Source organism: Mastigoproctus giganteus, chromosome 8 (genome assembly GCF_048544385.1).
Source record: "Mastigoproctus giganteus isolate SK-2022 chromosome 8, ASM4854438v1, whole genome shotgun sequence".
Classification (NCBI taxonomy): Eukaryota; Metazoa; Arthropoda; class Arachnida; order Uropygi; family Thelyphonidae; genus Mastigoproctus; species Mastigoproctus giganteus.
The window spans coordinates 19940380-19956835 of record NC_143582.1 but is presented as its reverse complement, the minus strand read 5'-3'; the positions used below and the strand labels follow the sequence as shown (position 1 = coordinate 19956835).

Sequence of the window (16456 nt, the reverse complement as noted above, 5' to 3'; positions counted from 1 at the left end):
GAACTGAAATTTGTATTCAAAATCAATGACAAAAAAAAAAAAAAAAAAACCACAACAGCTGAAAATCGACAAACAAAAAATTTTCTCAAGTGTAAAGCAAAAAAACCAGCACTAACTGTGAACTGGTACCACCACAGGCAGTTGTGATATTAGAATAGGCCCTCAGTAAAGTTAGTAATATATTGTTTCTGGGGTAAGAGTACAATAAAAAAAAAAAGCCTCAAAAATCCAAGGCATTCTGAGTATTTCTACAAAGGTAGTTGACTGAACAAGAGCAGTGAGAAAATAGGCTGGCAGGATTTAAAATTCGTGCATTATGTTCCATTAATAATTTTCAAACACCAAATTCTTTACATTTTACATATTTTCTGGACTATATGTCATTTTTATTATGAGGTATAAAATAGCATGATGTGGTTTGATTATTGAAATCATAAATATACCCATACTGGAGGTAGAATGTGAATCCATGACCTTTACTTCTTAGGCAAGTATGTTACCCACCAGACCATCCAGCAGAATGGGATTAACATTTTTAATTAATGCTGACAACTATCATTCTGTTGAGACTACAGGATCAGAGCTACGAGAATCAGTACTAAAGTAATGCCTCCTCATTTTTTGCTTTCAAATGTGACAGCAGATCATTTTTCATCACTGAGCAGTCACTAGAGGTCTCTAATTTCACCATACTAAGGTGCTGTGATTGATCTCATGAGTGCAGCACACCGATAGTTCAAAATGGTGGATGTTACAGATATACATATCAAGCAGAGTGGCGATTGAATTTCTTACCAAGGAAAAAGTGACACCTATTGAAATCCATACACATCTCAAAAATGTTTATGGTGACAATACTGTAGATGTGAGTACAGTTAGACATTGGGTAAGACACTTGGAGAGTGGGGAAAGTGACGTTGACAAATTCCAAAGCAGCTAGCCAATAATGTCAGTGACAACAAGAGCCGTCGACGTGCTAATCAAAGTGGACCACCACATCATAACATGTGAAGTGTGCGATGCAGTAGGTATAGGGAAACCTGCTGTGATGACCATCATAAAGGAAATAGGCTACAAGGTTTGCGCCCACTGGGTCCTGAAAATGCTGACACACGAGCAAAAAGAAGCCTGAAAAATCATCTGTACAAAATTTCTCCAGTGCTTCATGAGTAAAGGAGAGATTTTTCTTTCACACATAGTTACAGGTGACGAAACCTGGGTCCACCATTATGACCCTGAAACAAAGAGACAGTCGATGGAATGGCACCATCAAAATTTGCCGCACAAGAAGTTCAAAAGACAGCCTTCTGTCGGTAAAGTCATGGTGACAGTGTTTTGGGACAAAGATGGGGGGTCTTGCTTATGGACCTCTTGGAGCATGGCACCACAATCAACTCAAGTAGATATGTGGAAATATTGAAAATGCTGAAAGCCCACATTCCATAGAGTTCGGCCAAACAAAAACCTTAATGAGGTTCTTCTTCTCCATGACAACGCATGATCTCACACAAGTCTGCGCATGATGGAGGCCATCGCAAAACTGGGGCAGACTGTTCTGCCTCACCCCTCTCATAGCCTGGATCTTGCACCTTCTGACTATCACCCCTTCGGTCCATTGAAGGATGCACTCTGTGGAACCCATTTTGGGGACGACAACGAGCTCAAGCTGGATGTCATCCCCAAGTCCTTACTGGAGGTCACAATTAAGGACTTTTACAGGATTGGAATACAGCATCCAACTCAGAGAAGGCAGAAGTGCATAGAAAATGATGACAACTTTGTGAAAAAATAAGTGTTTATTAATGATTGTGGATTAATTGATGTAAGAGGCATAGTTGTAGGAATTAAATTTTCTGAGGAAAAAAATAGGAGGCATTGCTTTCGTACCACTCCTTGTATATAATAAAAGTAATGAAAAACCCCTATACTTGGCTATATTCATAACCTTAAAAAAAAAAAAAAAAAAAAAAAATTCAAAACATCTGAGGATGCCAGATTTGAGGTTGTATACAGAACAGTTGATACCTCTCATAAATACAATAACACTTGTTATCAAAACTGGAGAACATCATTAGACATACTGAAAATCTGGTACTAATTTATAATGCAATGTGTGCTATTATTGTTGGCTAAGTTATTAACAAGCTTACACAGCATTAGCAAAGAAACAAAATCCATTATTAACTTGTCCAATGTTTTTTTTTTTTAAAACTTATTCAAACTGCCTACCTCCACGACACTACATGGGAGTTTATTCTAACATTTAATAACCCTCTGGCTGAAGACAAATTTCCACATGCCTTGAAGCCTATCTGAACTGTTCAGGACTTCACATCAGACTCTACAATTACTCCTAAGGCTTTCTTTCATTATTGACCTTTGAGTTTGGTGCTGTGAAATCAGTACGTTACCTGCAATTATCAACATTAAACATCAACTGCCTTTTTCAGCTCATTGGAATAGTTTTAAATCTTGTTGAAGGAGCAACGCTGATTGTCATTAACCACTCTCCACATGCCTTTTTAACAGACCAAACAAATGTTAAACATGAAATACTTATCAATAATATTAATAAATATTAAAAACAATAAGTGGCCAGCACCAAATCCTGTTGGACTTCCCCCATTAGTCCATTAAGAGAAGTAAACCATTGTCTCCTACCATTTAACCATCCCTTTATGGCAAATAAGAGCAGTAACTTGCCCCTATTGCCATATTGTTCCATTATACAACTATTTGATACAGTTTCATGTGAACTACTGTTCACATGAAACTGTATCAAAAGCATTAATAAATTATGTCAGCAGCTTTTGTATCCAGTCCCTTAGTGACAACCTCATGGTAGCTAATTAGATTAGTCAGACAGATCTACCCTTAACACATCCATTCTGTGCTTACCTTACAGCTCCTATAGACTATAAACAAAAGTAAAAAGCGTAACACATCTGTAATAATTCACTTCACCCTTAGAACTGTCTTTGTGAAGAGAAGACATTTACAGCTCTCTAATCTGTAGGAATGTCCCGTGAATTCAAGAATGCTCTTGTTATTATAGCTAAAAGCTTGATTACCTCATATTTTGCAGCTTTATTCTTGTTATCATGAAATCATTGAAATTCCAGTCAATATTATATAGGCTTCTGGTATCCACATGTCTAAAATGTTCATCACATGTAAATGCAGATGCAAAATATTTTTTGTTTATTAAGCACTCATTCATCAATACTTTTGTCAGTCATATCAAAGAATTAGCAAAGAATTCTTTGCTACTTTTCTTTATACTCTTATTCATATGAAAGACTTCTCATAATCTTCCTAATTCCTTGCATAGATTGACTATAGATTAATTTATACTTACTGTAGGTTTTGTATGCCATGAAAATTTACAGGGTGATTCTAAATTATTGTTGGGGTTTCCGTGGCCTATAATTTTCAAACCAGAAACAACAATCAAAAAAAGAGAACTGGAAAACAACAATCTTCCAGTTGTCTCTCCTCTGGCAATGCTGAACTCGCTGCATTGATGTCTGGGAGATATTGACAGCATTACTTCAAAATGGCGACTGTTCAAGAGAAGGCAATGTACATACTTTGGTTTTTCGAAACACAGTCCGTTATCATAAAGCAACATCGTTACAGAACTCAGTCAGTATGGAAAAGATTCACCTTCAGATAATGCTATCTGACGTTGGTTAAAACAATTTCAAGAGACTGGTAGTGTTCTGCACAGAAAAGGAGTGGGAAGACCGAGCACTTCGCAGGAAGATGTTGATCGAATCCACAAACCATTTTCTCAAAGATCACAAAAATCAACTAGACAAGCTTCTTTGCAGTTAGGTATACCACAAACGACTGTTTGGAGACTGTTGTTCATAACCACCTTCATCTCCATGCCTACAAACTGTAAATTGTGCAGGCTTTAAAGCCGAACGATAAACTCCACTGTTTCCAATTTGCCCATGACATTTTGTAAAACGTTGAAGCTGACGAAAATTACCTTCGGAGATGGAGGTTTAGTGATGAAGCAACGTTTTACATATCAGGGAGGGTAAATCGTCATAACTGCAGAATATGGGGATCAGAAAACCCTCACGCCATTCAAGAATCTAAAAGAGATAATCCAAAGGTCAATGTCTGGTGTGCTTTGTCATGTTCGGAAGTTTGGGCACCCCTTTTCTTTGCGGAAAAAACAGTGACAGCGGTGACCTATCTGGACATGCTACAGCTGTATCTGTTACTCCAGTTGGAAAATCATCAGCCAAATATGCTGTTCCAGCAAGATAGTGCACCACCACCACATTGGGCTCTTATTGTCCAAGAATTTCTTGACATGCATTTCCCTGCACGCTGGATAGGGCGTGGTGGATCGATTCCATGGCTTCCGCACTCACCCGATCTTATGCCGTTTGATTTCTTCCTATGGGGATATGGAAAAGACATTGTGTACAAGACCCCTGTAACCTCCCTTGATGAACTGAAGCTCAGAATTGTTGCTGCAATCGAAACAGTTACACCGCAAATGCTGGAGAACACTTGGAGGGAAACTGAATATCACTTTAACATCTTACATGAAAAGCACATAAGATGTTGAAGTTGTTTAGCGTTCTACAGTATTGATTCTATAGGTAATAAAACTTTTTGAGTTACACTTTCATATTCCGTAAGCATTTTTATTTTGTTGTTTTTGGTTAGAAAATTATAGGCCATGGAAACCCCGACAATAATTTAGATCACCCATTTTAATCCTCAAACTTACCCAATATCCCATGCTTTTATTTCTCTGCCACTAAATTCATCTGATATCAATTGTGATCTAAACCTTGAACAATATCTCTTTGTTCGTTTAACAAGCTTAATAATTTTCAGGATTATTTCCCAGAACACTTTCCTTTTGGCATTTTTATTTTTTAAAACCATCAGCTGATCCCACTGAAAATACAATTTGAAAAATGTCTAAAGCCACTGTTATTACCTTTGCGAAAACAAAAGCTCTTTCCTTTACCTTTGAAAGCAATAATGGCTCTTTCACTTCAAAAGTAATCTATAATTCTGCCCATCACCATTTCTTGGTGTTTGTGAATGTATGCTGTCGAAAAAACTTAATCTTTATGTGGCATTAATTGGTTTGCTTAGAAATTAAAAAAAAAAAGTATATTGCAATAATACTAAATCAGATTTATTAGCAATTTAACATCTGCAGAAAACAGTCTTTGCTATAAGCAAACAACAAGCTAAAGATAATCAAATTAAAAAGTAGAACACCTTGGATTAATAAAAAAAAAAAAAAAAATTTCCTTAAAAATGTACATTTGAACATCTTCGTCTTTTGTGCAGTCATCCTGAACTAAGAACCAAATATAGTTTCTCATCACAGCTTCATCCTACCTTCGTTAGTACCTCTTCACCGACTGTATGTGCTGGTGGAATCTCTTCCCATACTCTTCATTAACACTGCCCAGATTTAGTCTGAAAAAATCCAAATGATCCAAGTGCTAGTAATGGACTCAACTGACATGATGCACCCCATCTTTCTGTAATTTTCAATTAGCTTTCCAAATTATTCTAATTTTCACTCTTAATGTTAGCAAGAAAGCCATCACTAAAAGGCAACATTACTGCCTTACATTTTGCTCAGCATCAGTCATTTATTCTTCTAGTTTTTGTGATTCCAACATCTGCATAAGTTGCTGACCAATAAATTTGCTTTTGCATCAGGCAATTTTGGAAACAGCTTAAGGCTATATTCAGATCTGTCACCTTGAGAATCCAATGCTTTAATAAATTGTTTGATCATTCCCTGATATGGAGCAATGTAAGCAAGACTGTTTCTTGTGAACTAAGGGACTGTTTACTACATTTTATGCACCACACTACAACTCATTCTCTTCTGTTCTCCTGTAGTGCTCATCTACTTCCCTACAAGCAAAAGAAAAACAAACAGACTTAGTAAAACTGCCTTGCAACCTGGAAAGGAACCTCGGCATCTTGTGAATTCAAGCTTTAAAACTTTTACTTGAATTGTCTGCTACTCTTCAATACTACGTCAAATACCAATTTCTTCACAGACATTCAAATCAAAAACAACACGAGAATTTTGCAACAATGTAAAAACACGCATAAGTGACGTCTATTTTTCTGTATGGGGAAATCACAAGACTACTCAAAATAAGAGCTCAGCACTGTTGGTTAGACGTAAGTCCCTCACTAAGTCATCCAGTCCTTGGCAATTAAGGAAAAGTGATACTTTACTTGCACAGGCTTCTGAGACATAATCCCAATTATCCTGTTCATCAGATTCATCATTCAATTCTGAGAACTTTTTTTTTTTTGGCAGGTCTTCAATATGTGGCACCAGAACGATAGAAGATAGTATGTTGAGATACACTACAGCTTTTCAATTCACTACACTACATGAGATACACTACAGCTTTTCAATTTAAACTTCAACATATCTACCATACAAAAGTAACAGTCATCGTGATGGTTTGTGGACTCTTTCCATATCTGCCAAACCTATGCCTGCCTTGTTTACTGAAGAGTGTAAAGAGGCAGCCAGGAAAGCCCACGGTACCCTATAGATGATTTACCAAACATTATCCTGTAGAGATAGGGAGGTTATAATCCCACTATATAAGGCAACTGTACGACTACATTTGGAATGCTGTGTTCAAGTATGGAGACCTCATCTGAAAAAAAGACACTGGAATTCTTGAATGGGTCCAAAGATGAGCAACTCAAATGGCGATTGGCAAAAGGGCAACCATACAAGGAAAGACTCCAATTATGTGGGCTACAGAGCTTAGCAACCAGGCACCTCAGAGGTGACCTGACCTGACTGAGGTTTATAAGGCTCTGAGAGGAATTAGTAAAATAAGCGAAAGTGGAATCTCACTGTTATAAAGAATTCAATCACTGTCAGAACTAAGGTTCATAAATTCAACTTAGAGGAGTTGAGATTTAGATTAGATTGTACGAAGTTTTCTTTTAGCCAGCGAGTCATTGATTGCTGGAATAAGTTGACCTCGCAGGTAGTTGAGACTGGCAGTTTGAATAAATAAATTCAAAGGTCAACTGGATATCTGACCTTTGAATATGAGGGAAGCATATAATTTGTATTTTCTTACCTACTTGTAGTTTTTTTTTTGTTGCCAGTGCAGCAAAAGCCTATGGCTTTCTTGCACTATACAGCAAATTGTTACATTTTTTAAAAAATTATTAGTAAAATAAGCTGGCTGTAATGCATATATTAAACTCTTAAAAACTATGTACAAATTAAAAACCTGCATAAATTTATTTCTGTTTATTTACACGTACATTTAATTTATACATAGTTTTTAAAAAAGTTTAATGTATACTATATAGCCAGCTTATGTTTTTATTTAAATTTCATCAACAATAAATCCAACTTTTTATTTTTCATTTGTGCTCAGTCAGTGCTTCAACAAACAATATTATGAATGTATAAGGGATGTTCAATAAAGAATGGCTGGAAGTCAAGAGAAGAATAAATTTTGAATGGATAGCATTCAGGAAATACAAAGGGTACTAGGAAAGTTTTGCAATACAGCTTTGTTTATTTAATTTTTTCAAAGTAATTTCCTCTACATTCAATACACCTCTCCATCCTCCGAAACCAATCTTTAAACCAGTTCTGCCAAGTTTCACTAGGGAGTAAAGCACACTCGTTGCCCCAAGCCCGTAGAAGGTCCTCCTCACTGGAAAACCGCCTCCCTTTTAGCTTCATTTTCACATGCGGGAACAGTGCAAAGTCGCAGGGAGCAAGGTCTGGACTGCAGGGAGGGTGCTCGAGAAGTTTCAGTCCTGTCGTGGTCAAATATTCGGTGCAGGCTTTGGCGCGGTAAGCTGGAGCATTATCGTGATGCAGGTACCAGGTGTCCATTCTTGACTTTGGCCGCAGGTTCTTCATAGATCCAATGACTTTAGGCAGGCATTGTTCAGTATACCACTTAGCTGTGACTGTCTTCTGCGTGTCCAAAACGACACGTTCCACAATTCCACTCGATTTGAAAAATACAGCGATCATTTTCTCTTTACAGATCGGGATTTTCTGACAATTACGGGTGTGTCATCATCATCAAAGACCCAAACTTTGTTTTGAGCCTTGGTTGGCAGATCGTAATAGTACAGCCAAGTCTCGTCACCTGTCACGATGTTGTTCACATACCGAGATTGTCCCTTATCAAACTTTTTTGACATCTCCCGGCACCAAGTCACACGTCGTGTCATCTGCTCTTCAGTCAGTTGATGCGGCACCCAGAGAGAACAAAGTTTCTTCACGTGCAAATGATCTTGCAGAATCGAACGAATTGCTGGTGCATTTAGGCCCAAAGTATCCTCTATCTGTTGGTAGGTCACTCGCCTGTTTTCGTCAAGCATTTTCCTCACAGCAGTAACGTTTTCCTCCGTAACTGACATTCGTGGCCTTCCCGGCCTCTCAGAATCCTCCAGAGTGAAATTTCCCCTTTGGAATTCTCTATACCACCTGAATATCGTTGTACGATGTGGACAATCATCATCTAGTGCAAGAGTCATTTCTTCTAAGCACTGGTCTATGGTTAAACCACGCACGAAATTATACTGCAAAACTGTCCTTATCTCATTTCGTGACCACGATGCCATCGCAAGCACTTTACACTCTCACTACTAATGAATAACTGAGCCCATTGACTTGCCGCGGCGGCTACTATGCATGTATGAACATGTCTCAACATGCAGCAACAAGCAGCTTCCTGTGATTCACTGTTGCGTCATATTGCAAAACTTTCCTAATACCCTTTGTATAGTCACATAACGAAGAGCAATATCCCAGTTTGTCTGAAACATAAAATAATGAACCAATGTATACTCCCCACCATGACTTATGGAAGTGAAACTTGGGCACTCACCAAAAGAATGGAAGAGAAGCTGAGAACTACACAGCGAAGAATGGAACGAATTATATTGGGAATCAGACTGTTAGATAAGTAGAGAAACGCATGGATTAGGCAGCAAACTCAAGTAAAGGACATTCTCATCAAAACTAAAATGGTCTTGGGCAGGACACATAGAGCTCGAAGACATGATGACAGATGGACTAAGAAAATAACAGAATGGTGCCCAAGAGGAGCTAGAAGAAAACCTGGAAGACAAAGGCGGAGAGGGATAGATGAAATCCATGAGTTTGTGGGTAGTAAATGGATGGCCAGTGCTCAAAACAGAAGGAACTGGAAAGTTGCTGGAGAGGCCTTCATCCTGCAGTGGATTGAAAATGGCTGATGATGATGATGATGAATAAAGAATGATCACAATTTTTTTTTTTTTCACAACGTACCTTCAGTATGAGCAATGTGATGTCTCACATTGCGTGATGTTTGAGTGCGATTTGTATGATGACCTACAACTACGCCTAATAACGGCAATCCAATATATCCCAGACAACCAAGAACCCAGACTGTTAGACACTCAGGAGGACTACAAGGCACTCAGTCAATATGCCCAGGATCTATTTTCTAGAAGGAAAACAATGATAGAAATATACCAAAGGCAACCCGACTAGAAAGAATGCAGGAGGTCAAACAAGTAAAAAAAAAAAAAAAACTCAGCATACCACAGAAAGTCAAGACTTTACGATGATTTGGTTGGCCTACTGTCGACCCAAATACCCCGGGGAGGGGGTATTTGTTCTTCTCCTCTCCTCCCCATATATATATATATTTTTTTATTTATTTATTTATTTATTCTTTTTTTTTTTTATTTTTTTTTTTTATTTATTTATTTATTTTTTTATTATTATTTTTTTCTCCTCTCCTTGCCTCCCCATGTCGTGGGGCATGGGCATGCCCCACTGAAAATGGGGGATCACCTTCCTATCCGACCCCCTCTTCTTCCTATTTCATCCCCCGTCTACACCCTCCCTCCCATTACTTTCTCTTGTACAGCGACTGCCCCACAGGTCCAAATTTAAATCACATCAAATTTTGCCCGACCTTTTAGGCTCTCTAGAAATAGTTCTTTCAGCGTAAAACCTCACGCAGCATTTTCTAAATGCAATTTTACTTAAATCAACAGCAATAACTCCAACCTTTATTTTAGGCCCTAGTCACCGAAATCCCAGGAAAGTAAGTGGCAGGACCTGCCAGAGTATAATTAGTCTCTTGGTACACCCGGCCAGCATCCCCGTCGCTAGGTATGGTAACGCCGGGTCCCACTGGGGGCCCGGCAGCCAACAGGCCGGATGAACAATGGGCACAACAAACTACATACCACCTGACCCATACATTATTTTAAAACCTCTGGCATCGACAGGGTACTGTCACTCGATACATAGAACATACGCGGAGATGGGAGAAATCCCCGGAGCCGTCAGACCCTCAACATACCTATACCTATTGTGTGATGTAGCATCCACCCACCTGCATGCAAATATAGTTGTTTGCAATGAATGTGATCCCACAGTGTGCAGTACAGTTCTGTAGTAAGGTCCCATAACAGTCATATGATTTGGCACACCATGATGGTAAACCATTCCTTGAATGGCAAAAAAATAACTGACCGTAATCTTTCCTGCAGAAGCCACAAATTTTGCTTTTACTCTCCGGATCAAAATAATGAAGTCACATCTCATCTGCCATTATCAACTTGTGCAGAACCTCATCTCTTTCGGTAACCATCCATTGCAATTCCTGACAAACCTCCATGTGAACTTGCTGTTGCTCAGGCATGAGTAGTCTTGGAACCCACCGTGCACAAACATATGTCATATGCAAATGGTCATGGAAAATATTGTGCATGCTTCCTACTGATACTCTCAACATCTCTGCCAGTTGCTTTACTGTTGTAGTGACCTTCTCTGACAATTACAGAAGCAGTGTTTATAGTTTCTGTGGTGACAGCAATAGTTGGAGCTCCAGGACTGCCAATTTTATTGAATTGAATTAAGCCCACCTTTAAACATTCTAAACCACTTGCAAGATGTGCTATATGGAAGTGTAGAGTCACCATATGCATCTTTTAATATTTCATATGTTGCAGCTGATGTTTCTTAGGATGGAAACAAAATATGTGAGCAGCATAGTGTTCCTCGTGTTACATCCATTATTATGTAGGTGAAACTGAACAGGTATAAACTTGGCCGACTGCCAAAGTCACACTGCGCACACGAGTCAATTGCTATGTGATGCAGCTTGGTTTGGTCATATCCACAGCATCTTAAATTCCATAGCTCAGCTAGAAATAGGAAACAGTATGGTTGTTCATTAAAAATTATGATCATTCTTTATTGAGCAGTCCTCATATTTATATGATTAAGTGCAAAAATTACTTTATTAGAGATATCTATGAAATCTCTCAAATATTATAAATATACAAAACTTACTTGTCTTTAAGTTCCTGGATTACTTTATCCTTTTTGCTGACTTCTTCTTTAGCTGTCTTGAAAAGGGCAAGAATATATTTCTTTAGCTGAAAGTTTTTATGTTTCAGAGTAGCATTTTGTATTGCTAATGTACGCTTTTGTTTTTTCAACTCGCAGTTTTCATTCTTCAAGTCATTATATTCATCTTTCATCTGAAAAAATAAATAAATAAATAAAATATAATATAACATGAATTTTCAAAGATGTTTAGAAAATGCAGATAATAATAATTATAATATCATATTCTTTATTAGATATATAAAACATACAAAAGAAAACCAGAGAATCTTAAAATCAGGTCAAAGACAAAACTATAAACAAACAAAAAAAAAACAAAAAAAAAAAGTTATAGCAACAAAGTAAAAAAAAAAAAAAAAAAGAATTCAAGCCACTTGTCATAAATATTAAAGTGTAAATTAAATGGTATATTGGGGGGGGGGGGGGGGGGGGCAACAAGTCAATCGCGATCTACCAGTTGATCACGAGCACTAAATATATATATAAAAAATTCATTAGTCAAAATCTAAATGTTATTATTATTATGTTCCCCGCTGCATACGCTTATTACAAATCCTTCAACCACATATCTACTCTTGTCATTGAGTAGTCACTAGGCTTGTCTAGTGAAAATTCACTGTTACATTGTGGAGAGTATAGTGTATGTGTCGAATTCTTATTTAGCTTATTAATATTAATAACTGGACAGTACTTATACGTTAATTTAATACCCTTTGATTTAAAATGAATACTACGAAAAAGAGTAAAATGTATTATTTTCATTAAGAGTGGGAACCAGAATACTTTTTTGTAATGATAAAAGAAAAATGTTGTTTGATTTGCAAAGCTTCCGTGTTGTTGTTTTATTTGGTTTTTAGGAGCATTAGCAACTAAGGCCATATTGCTCCGAACTCTTCGTGATAACACCAATTTACAATCTAAAGCAGTAACTGTAGCATTATTTAAAGTGAGTCACCTTCTTGCAAAAAAAAAAAAAAATGAAAACCATTTTGCTGTTTGTTATTTAGGAGCATTAGCAACTAAGGCCATATTGCTCCGGGGATATGCGGTGGTCATTCCCTGACCTTTCCGCATCCTCCGTATTTGGTGGTCACGGGCTCGAACCCCGGTCTAATCAAGAAGCATGTGCTACGCACTGCTGCTCCTGCCCACCTGGCTATGGAGGCGCCTGAAAAAAACCATTTTCTGATGTTCAATTCATCAGACGCATTTTTAGAAATAACACATTCTCTTTTTGAAAAATTTAAGGACAAAAGTGAAATTAGAAGTGCTCTTCAAGATCTGCAATTATCTCGAAATACTGGGATGCAACACATTGAAAAATGAGTAAAAATGTGAGCGAGCAATTGTGTGCTCATATTGCTAATTGTGTGCCCTTTTCTTTACAACTGGATGAATCTACAGACATCAGTGATATAGCTCAATTGCTCATTTTTATTCGTATGGTTTTCGATGATTCTGCCACTAGAGAAGAACTGCTGGGTATGGTTTCATTAAAAGAAAGAACTAGAGGTGTGATATATTTAATGCATTCAAAAATTTTATTGAAAAAAATTAAATTACCACTATTTAAGCTCGTGTCAATAACAGATGGAGCTAAAGCAATGCAAGGGCATCTTAACGGATTCATTGCATTGTGCCAAAAGGACGATGAATTCCAAGATTTTTTGAGTTACCACTGTATTATCCACGAAGATTAAATTCTAAAAGTGTTATGGACACAGCTTTCAAAATCGTGAATTCCATCAGAGGATAATCTCTTCAAAGAAGTCTTTTCAAAATGCAACTCTATGAAAATGAACCAGATCTGATATTACACACAGATGTGAGGTGACGAAGTCGGAGTAAGTTTCTACAGAGATTTCGAAATTTGCTGAATGAAATTAAAAAATTTGTTGATCAAAGGGGAGATGATTAACAGCAACTACAAGATACAGAATGGTTGTATGATCTGGCTTTTTTGGCTGATTTTACCAGTATATTAAGTGATCTGAATTTAGAATTACAAGGAAAAAATAAAAATGTGGATGACATGATTAGTAGTATTTCTACATATAAATATCAAATTTTGGCAATGGCTAAGGATCTTAAAGAAAAAAATTTGATCATTTGATCAAAAATATCCTGTTTTTGAATTTAATAGTGAGAAATATGTTTCTGAAATTGAGAAAGTTGTGAATGATTCTGAAACCAGATTCAGTGATTTTAAAACAATTGAAGACATTGTTCAATATATTTCTTATCCATTTAATGTTGACTCAGATAAGAAACAAATTTCAGAAAATAAAACGACTTTTGGAAATATGTTTGCCGAGAAAAGTACCCAAATGTAAAAAAATGCAATGAACTTTTAAATTCCTGTTTTGGTTCCACATATCTATGTTAATCGGCCTTTTCATATTTGAAACGAACAAAGACGGAGAATCGCTCTAATCTTACGGACTTGCATACAGAAGATTATTTACGGTTGGCCTTATTACAGTATATCCCCGAAGCATGGCAGATGACATGAAGGCACAAACTTCACATAAATTAAAATTTTAAATATATGAATTTAAAATAAGAATTCTGAATTGTATTTAATTTTAAATTTTATAAATAATATTTTTCAACATGTGTTGATTAACTTTTTTAACCACGTGCAATGAAATTCTTGAGATGGTAGATCACAACACATTTTGAAGAAAAAAATGTAGATCATATCACAAATTAAGTTTGTTACCCTTGGTATATTGTAAGTGGAAGGCCGAACTGTAACATATATGTAGCAGGCATGTAGTTTCATGTCCACCAATCAAAATTCCCACATAATTGTGTTCTTTACTAACCCTCCAGATGTGCATTCTGCACCTTTACAGTTAATCAGTTTTTGAGACTATCCAAATGGTAATAATTTGGAGATTCAAATAATTACCATTTGGAGTAACAACAACAGATCTATATCAACTTGCCAATTCTTAAGAATGCTTAATACCACAATGGGAAATGTCTCTTGGATAAAATGAGCATATTTGATTTTGAAATTAAGTAGGAGTGCTTCTGAGGTCTCAGCTAGGGATTATACAACTGAATGTTTTCTAAATTTTTAGTTTATCTCGCGTTGCAAAAAAGCAAAAATAGTTCTTACTGTGTAAATTTTCATTCTGTGGAAGTTTTGGAAATAAGAAATATGATATTATTCAAAGTAATAATTATATTTCTTTGAATTGTAATTATATTTGCACCTATGGCCATGGAAATATTTGTGGACATATATATATATATACATCAGCCATACACCGTATTTCCCCATGTATAAGATGCACCTTAATTTTGAGTCCCGAAATTTGAAAAAATATGTATTATATAAATTTATTGAACTCAAGTTTTATTCATCATAAAATTCATACAACTCATCACTGTCAAAACTCCCATCCATTAACTTGTCCTCATCTGTGTCTGATGACGAATCACTGTCTTCATATATTGCCTCGTCCTCAGTTCCATCTATAGCATTTGAAATGCCACACTTCTTAAATGACTTGACAATGATCTCATTCTTGATATTATCCCAGGATCTTTTCACCCAGGTACAAACTTCTCCTATAGTTGGTTTCTTCACTCTTCCTGCTGGTGTCAAATTGTCCCTAGAAGACTTCATCCATTGGTCCCATTCATCTCTCATGGCAGCTTTGAAGGGTTTGTTAATGCTGACATCAAGTGGTTGGAGCTGGGATGTCAAGCCTCCAGGTATGATGGCAAGTTTTGTTTTTTGCTCTGCAGCAATCTTCTTTGCATTTTTTGTTATGTGTTCCCTGAACTGATCAAGCACCAATAGGGCAGGTTTGCGTAAGAGCCCATCTGGTCTCCTGCTCCAAACTTTCTCAAACCAGATCTTCATCCCATCCTGATCCATCCAACCCTTGTCATGAACGTGGACAATCACTCCTCAAGGAATGTCTTCTTTTGGCATTGTTTTGCGTTTGAAAATCAGCATAGGAGGCAGCTTGGTTCCGTCGGCACAAGCTAGAACTGTATAATGGCTCTTTTCATGTCCACTTGTCTTCACAGTTACAGTTTTCACCCCCTTCTTATCAACAGTTCTGTTACTTAGGACATCAAATTGAAGGGGGACTTCGTCCATATTTGCAATCTGTCCCAACTGATGTGTCTTCCGACGTTGAATGACAAAACGATGAAATTCAAGGACCTTCTGCTTTCAGGCAAGTCTGGTGCATGTACGCATGCTTAGTCCATTCCCCACTTCATGAACCTAAAGCACCAATTGTGTCCTCCTTTGAAATCAGAGTAACTTCTTTTTCATCAGCAATTTTTCTTGCCTCGTGCTGAACCATCTTTGTGGACACAGGAATTCCAATTGCCCTTTGCTCCTCAATCCATATCTTCAATTCCCTCTCTAAATCAGGCCATTTTGCTGACTTGCCTCTAATGGCCTTCTTCTGCCGTAGCGTTTTCAGTAGGGTTTCTTCTTCCCATAGCCAGTCTCGGATTGTTTTCTCAGTTGGAGGAGGACCAAACTTACGTTCAGCAGCAAGATTTCCATTCACTTTTGCAAACTGGATCACTTTTAACTTGAATTCAGCACTGTACGAAAATCTTTTCTGAGCCATTTCTGGGCAGAATGTGGCAAAACGTAACCTAATATACTGGTAACAAGTGCGAAACAATGAGCACAAAGACAACAAGCGCAAAAAATGCAAGTAAAAAAAATCTACAACCACTGTATAAGACGCACCCCAGTTTTTAGACCCCAAATTTTTCGAAAAAAAGGTGTGTCTTATACATGGGAAATACGGTATATGTCTCTAGTTATGCCTCTACTTGAGAGTTGGATTTGCAATGTAAATCTAACTCTCAAGTACAGTTGCATACAATCAAGATATTAATATTTGCAATTTGGCATTCAAAGGATTTCCCTAATGATAACAGATGAAAGTATCAAAGGCTATGTATCTTCTTATTTTCTGTTCCAATGTAATACAGTTGTGTCCCCGTACCAGCTGATTCGGTTACACGCGGTTAAAA

The 16456-nt window shown here is 37.1% G+C and overlaps 1 protein-coding gene across 3 annotated transcripts in view; it reads right to left on the bottom strand.

Annotated features, from left to right (window-relative positions):
* LOC150081315 (uncharacterized) overlaps positions 1–16456 on the bottom strand; it is a 169415-nt gene that overhangs the window by 3477 nt on the left and 149482 nt on the right. For all 3 annotated transcript variants that reach the window (XM_090379647.1, XM_090379649.1, XM_090379648.1), the window contains exon 3: positions 11375–11565. In XM_090379647.1, the coding sequence (XP_090235773.1) occupies positions 11375–11565 (191 nt within the window). The remainder of the gene's footprint in view (positions 1–11374; positions 11566–16456) is intronic.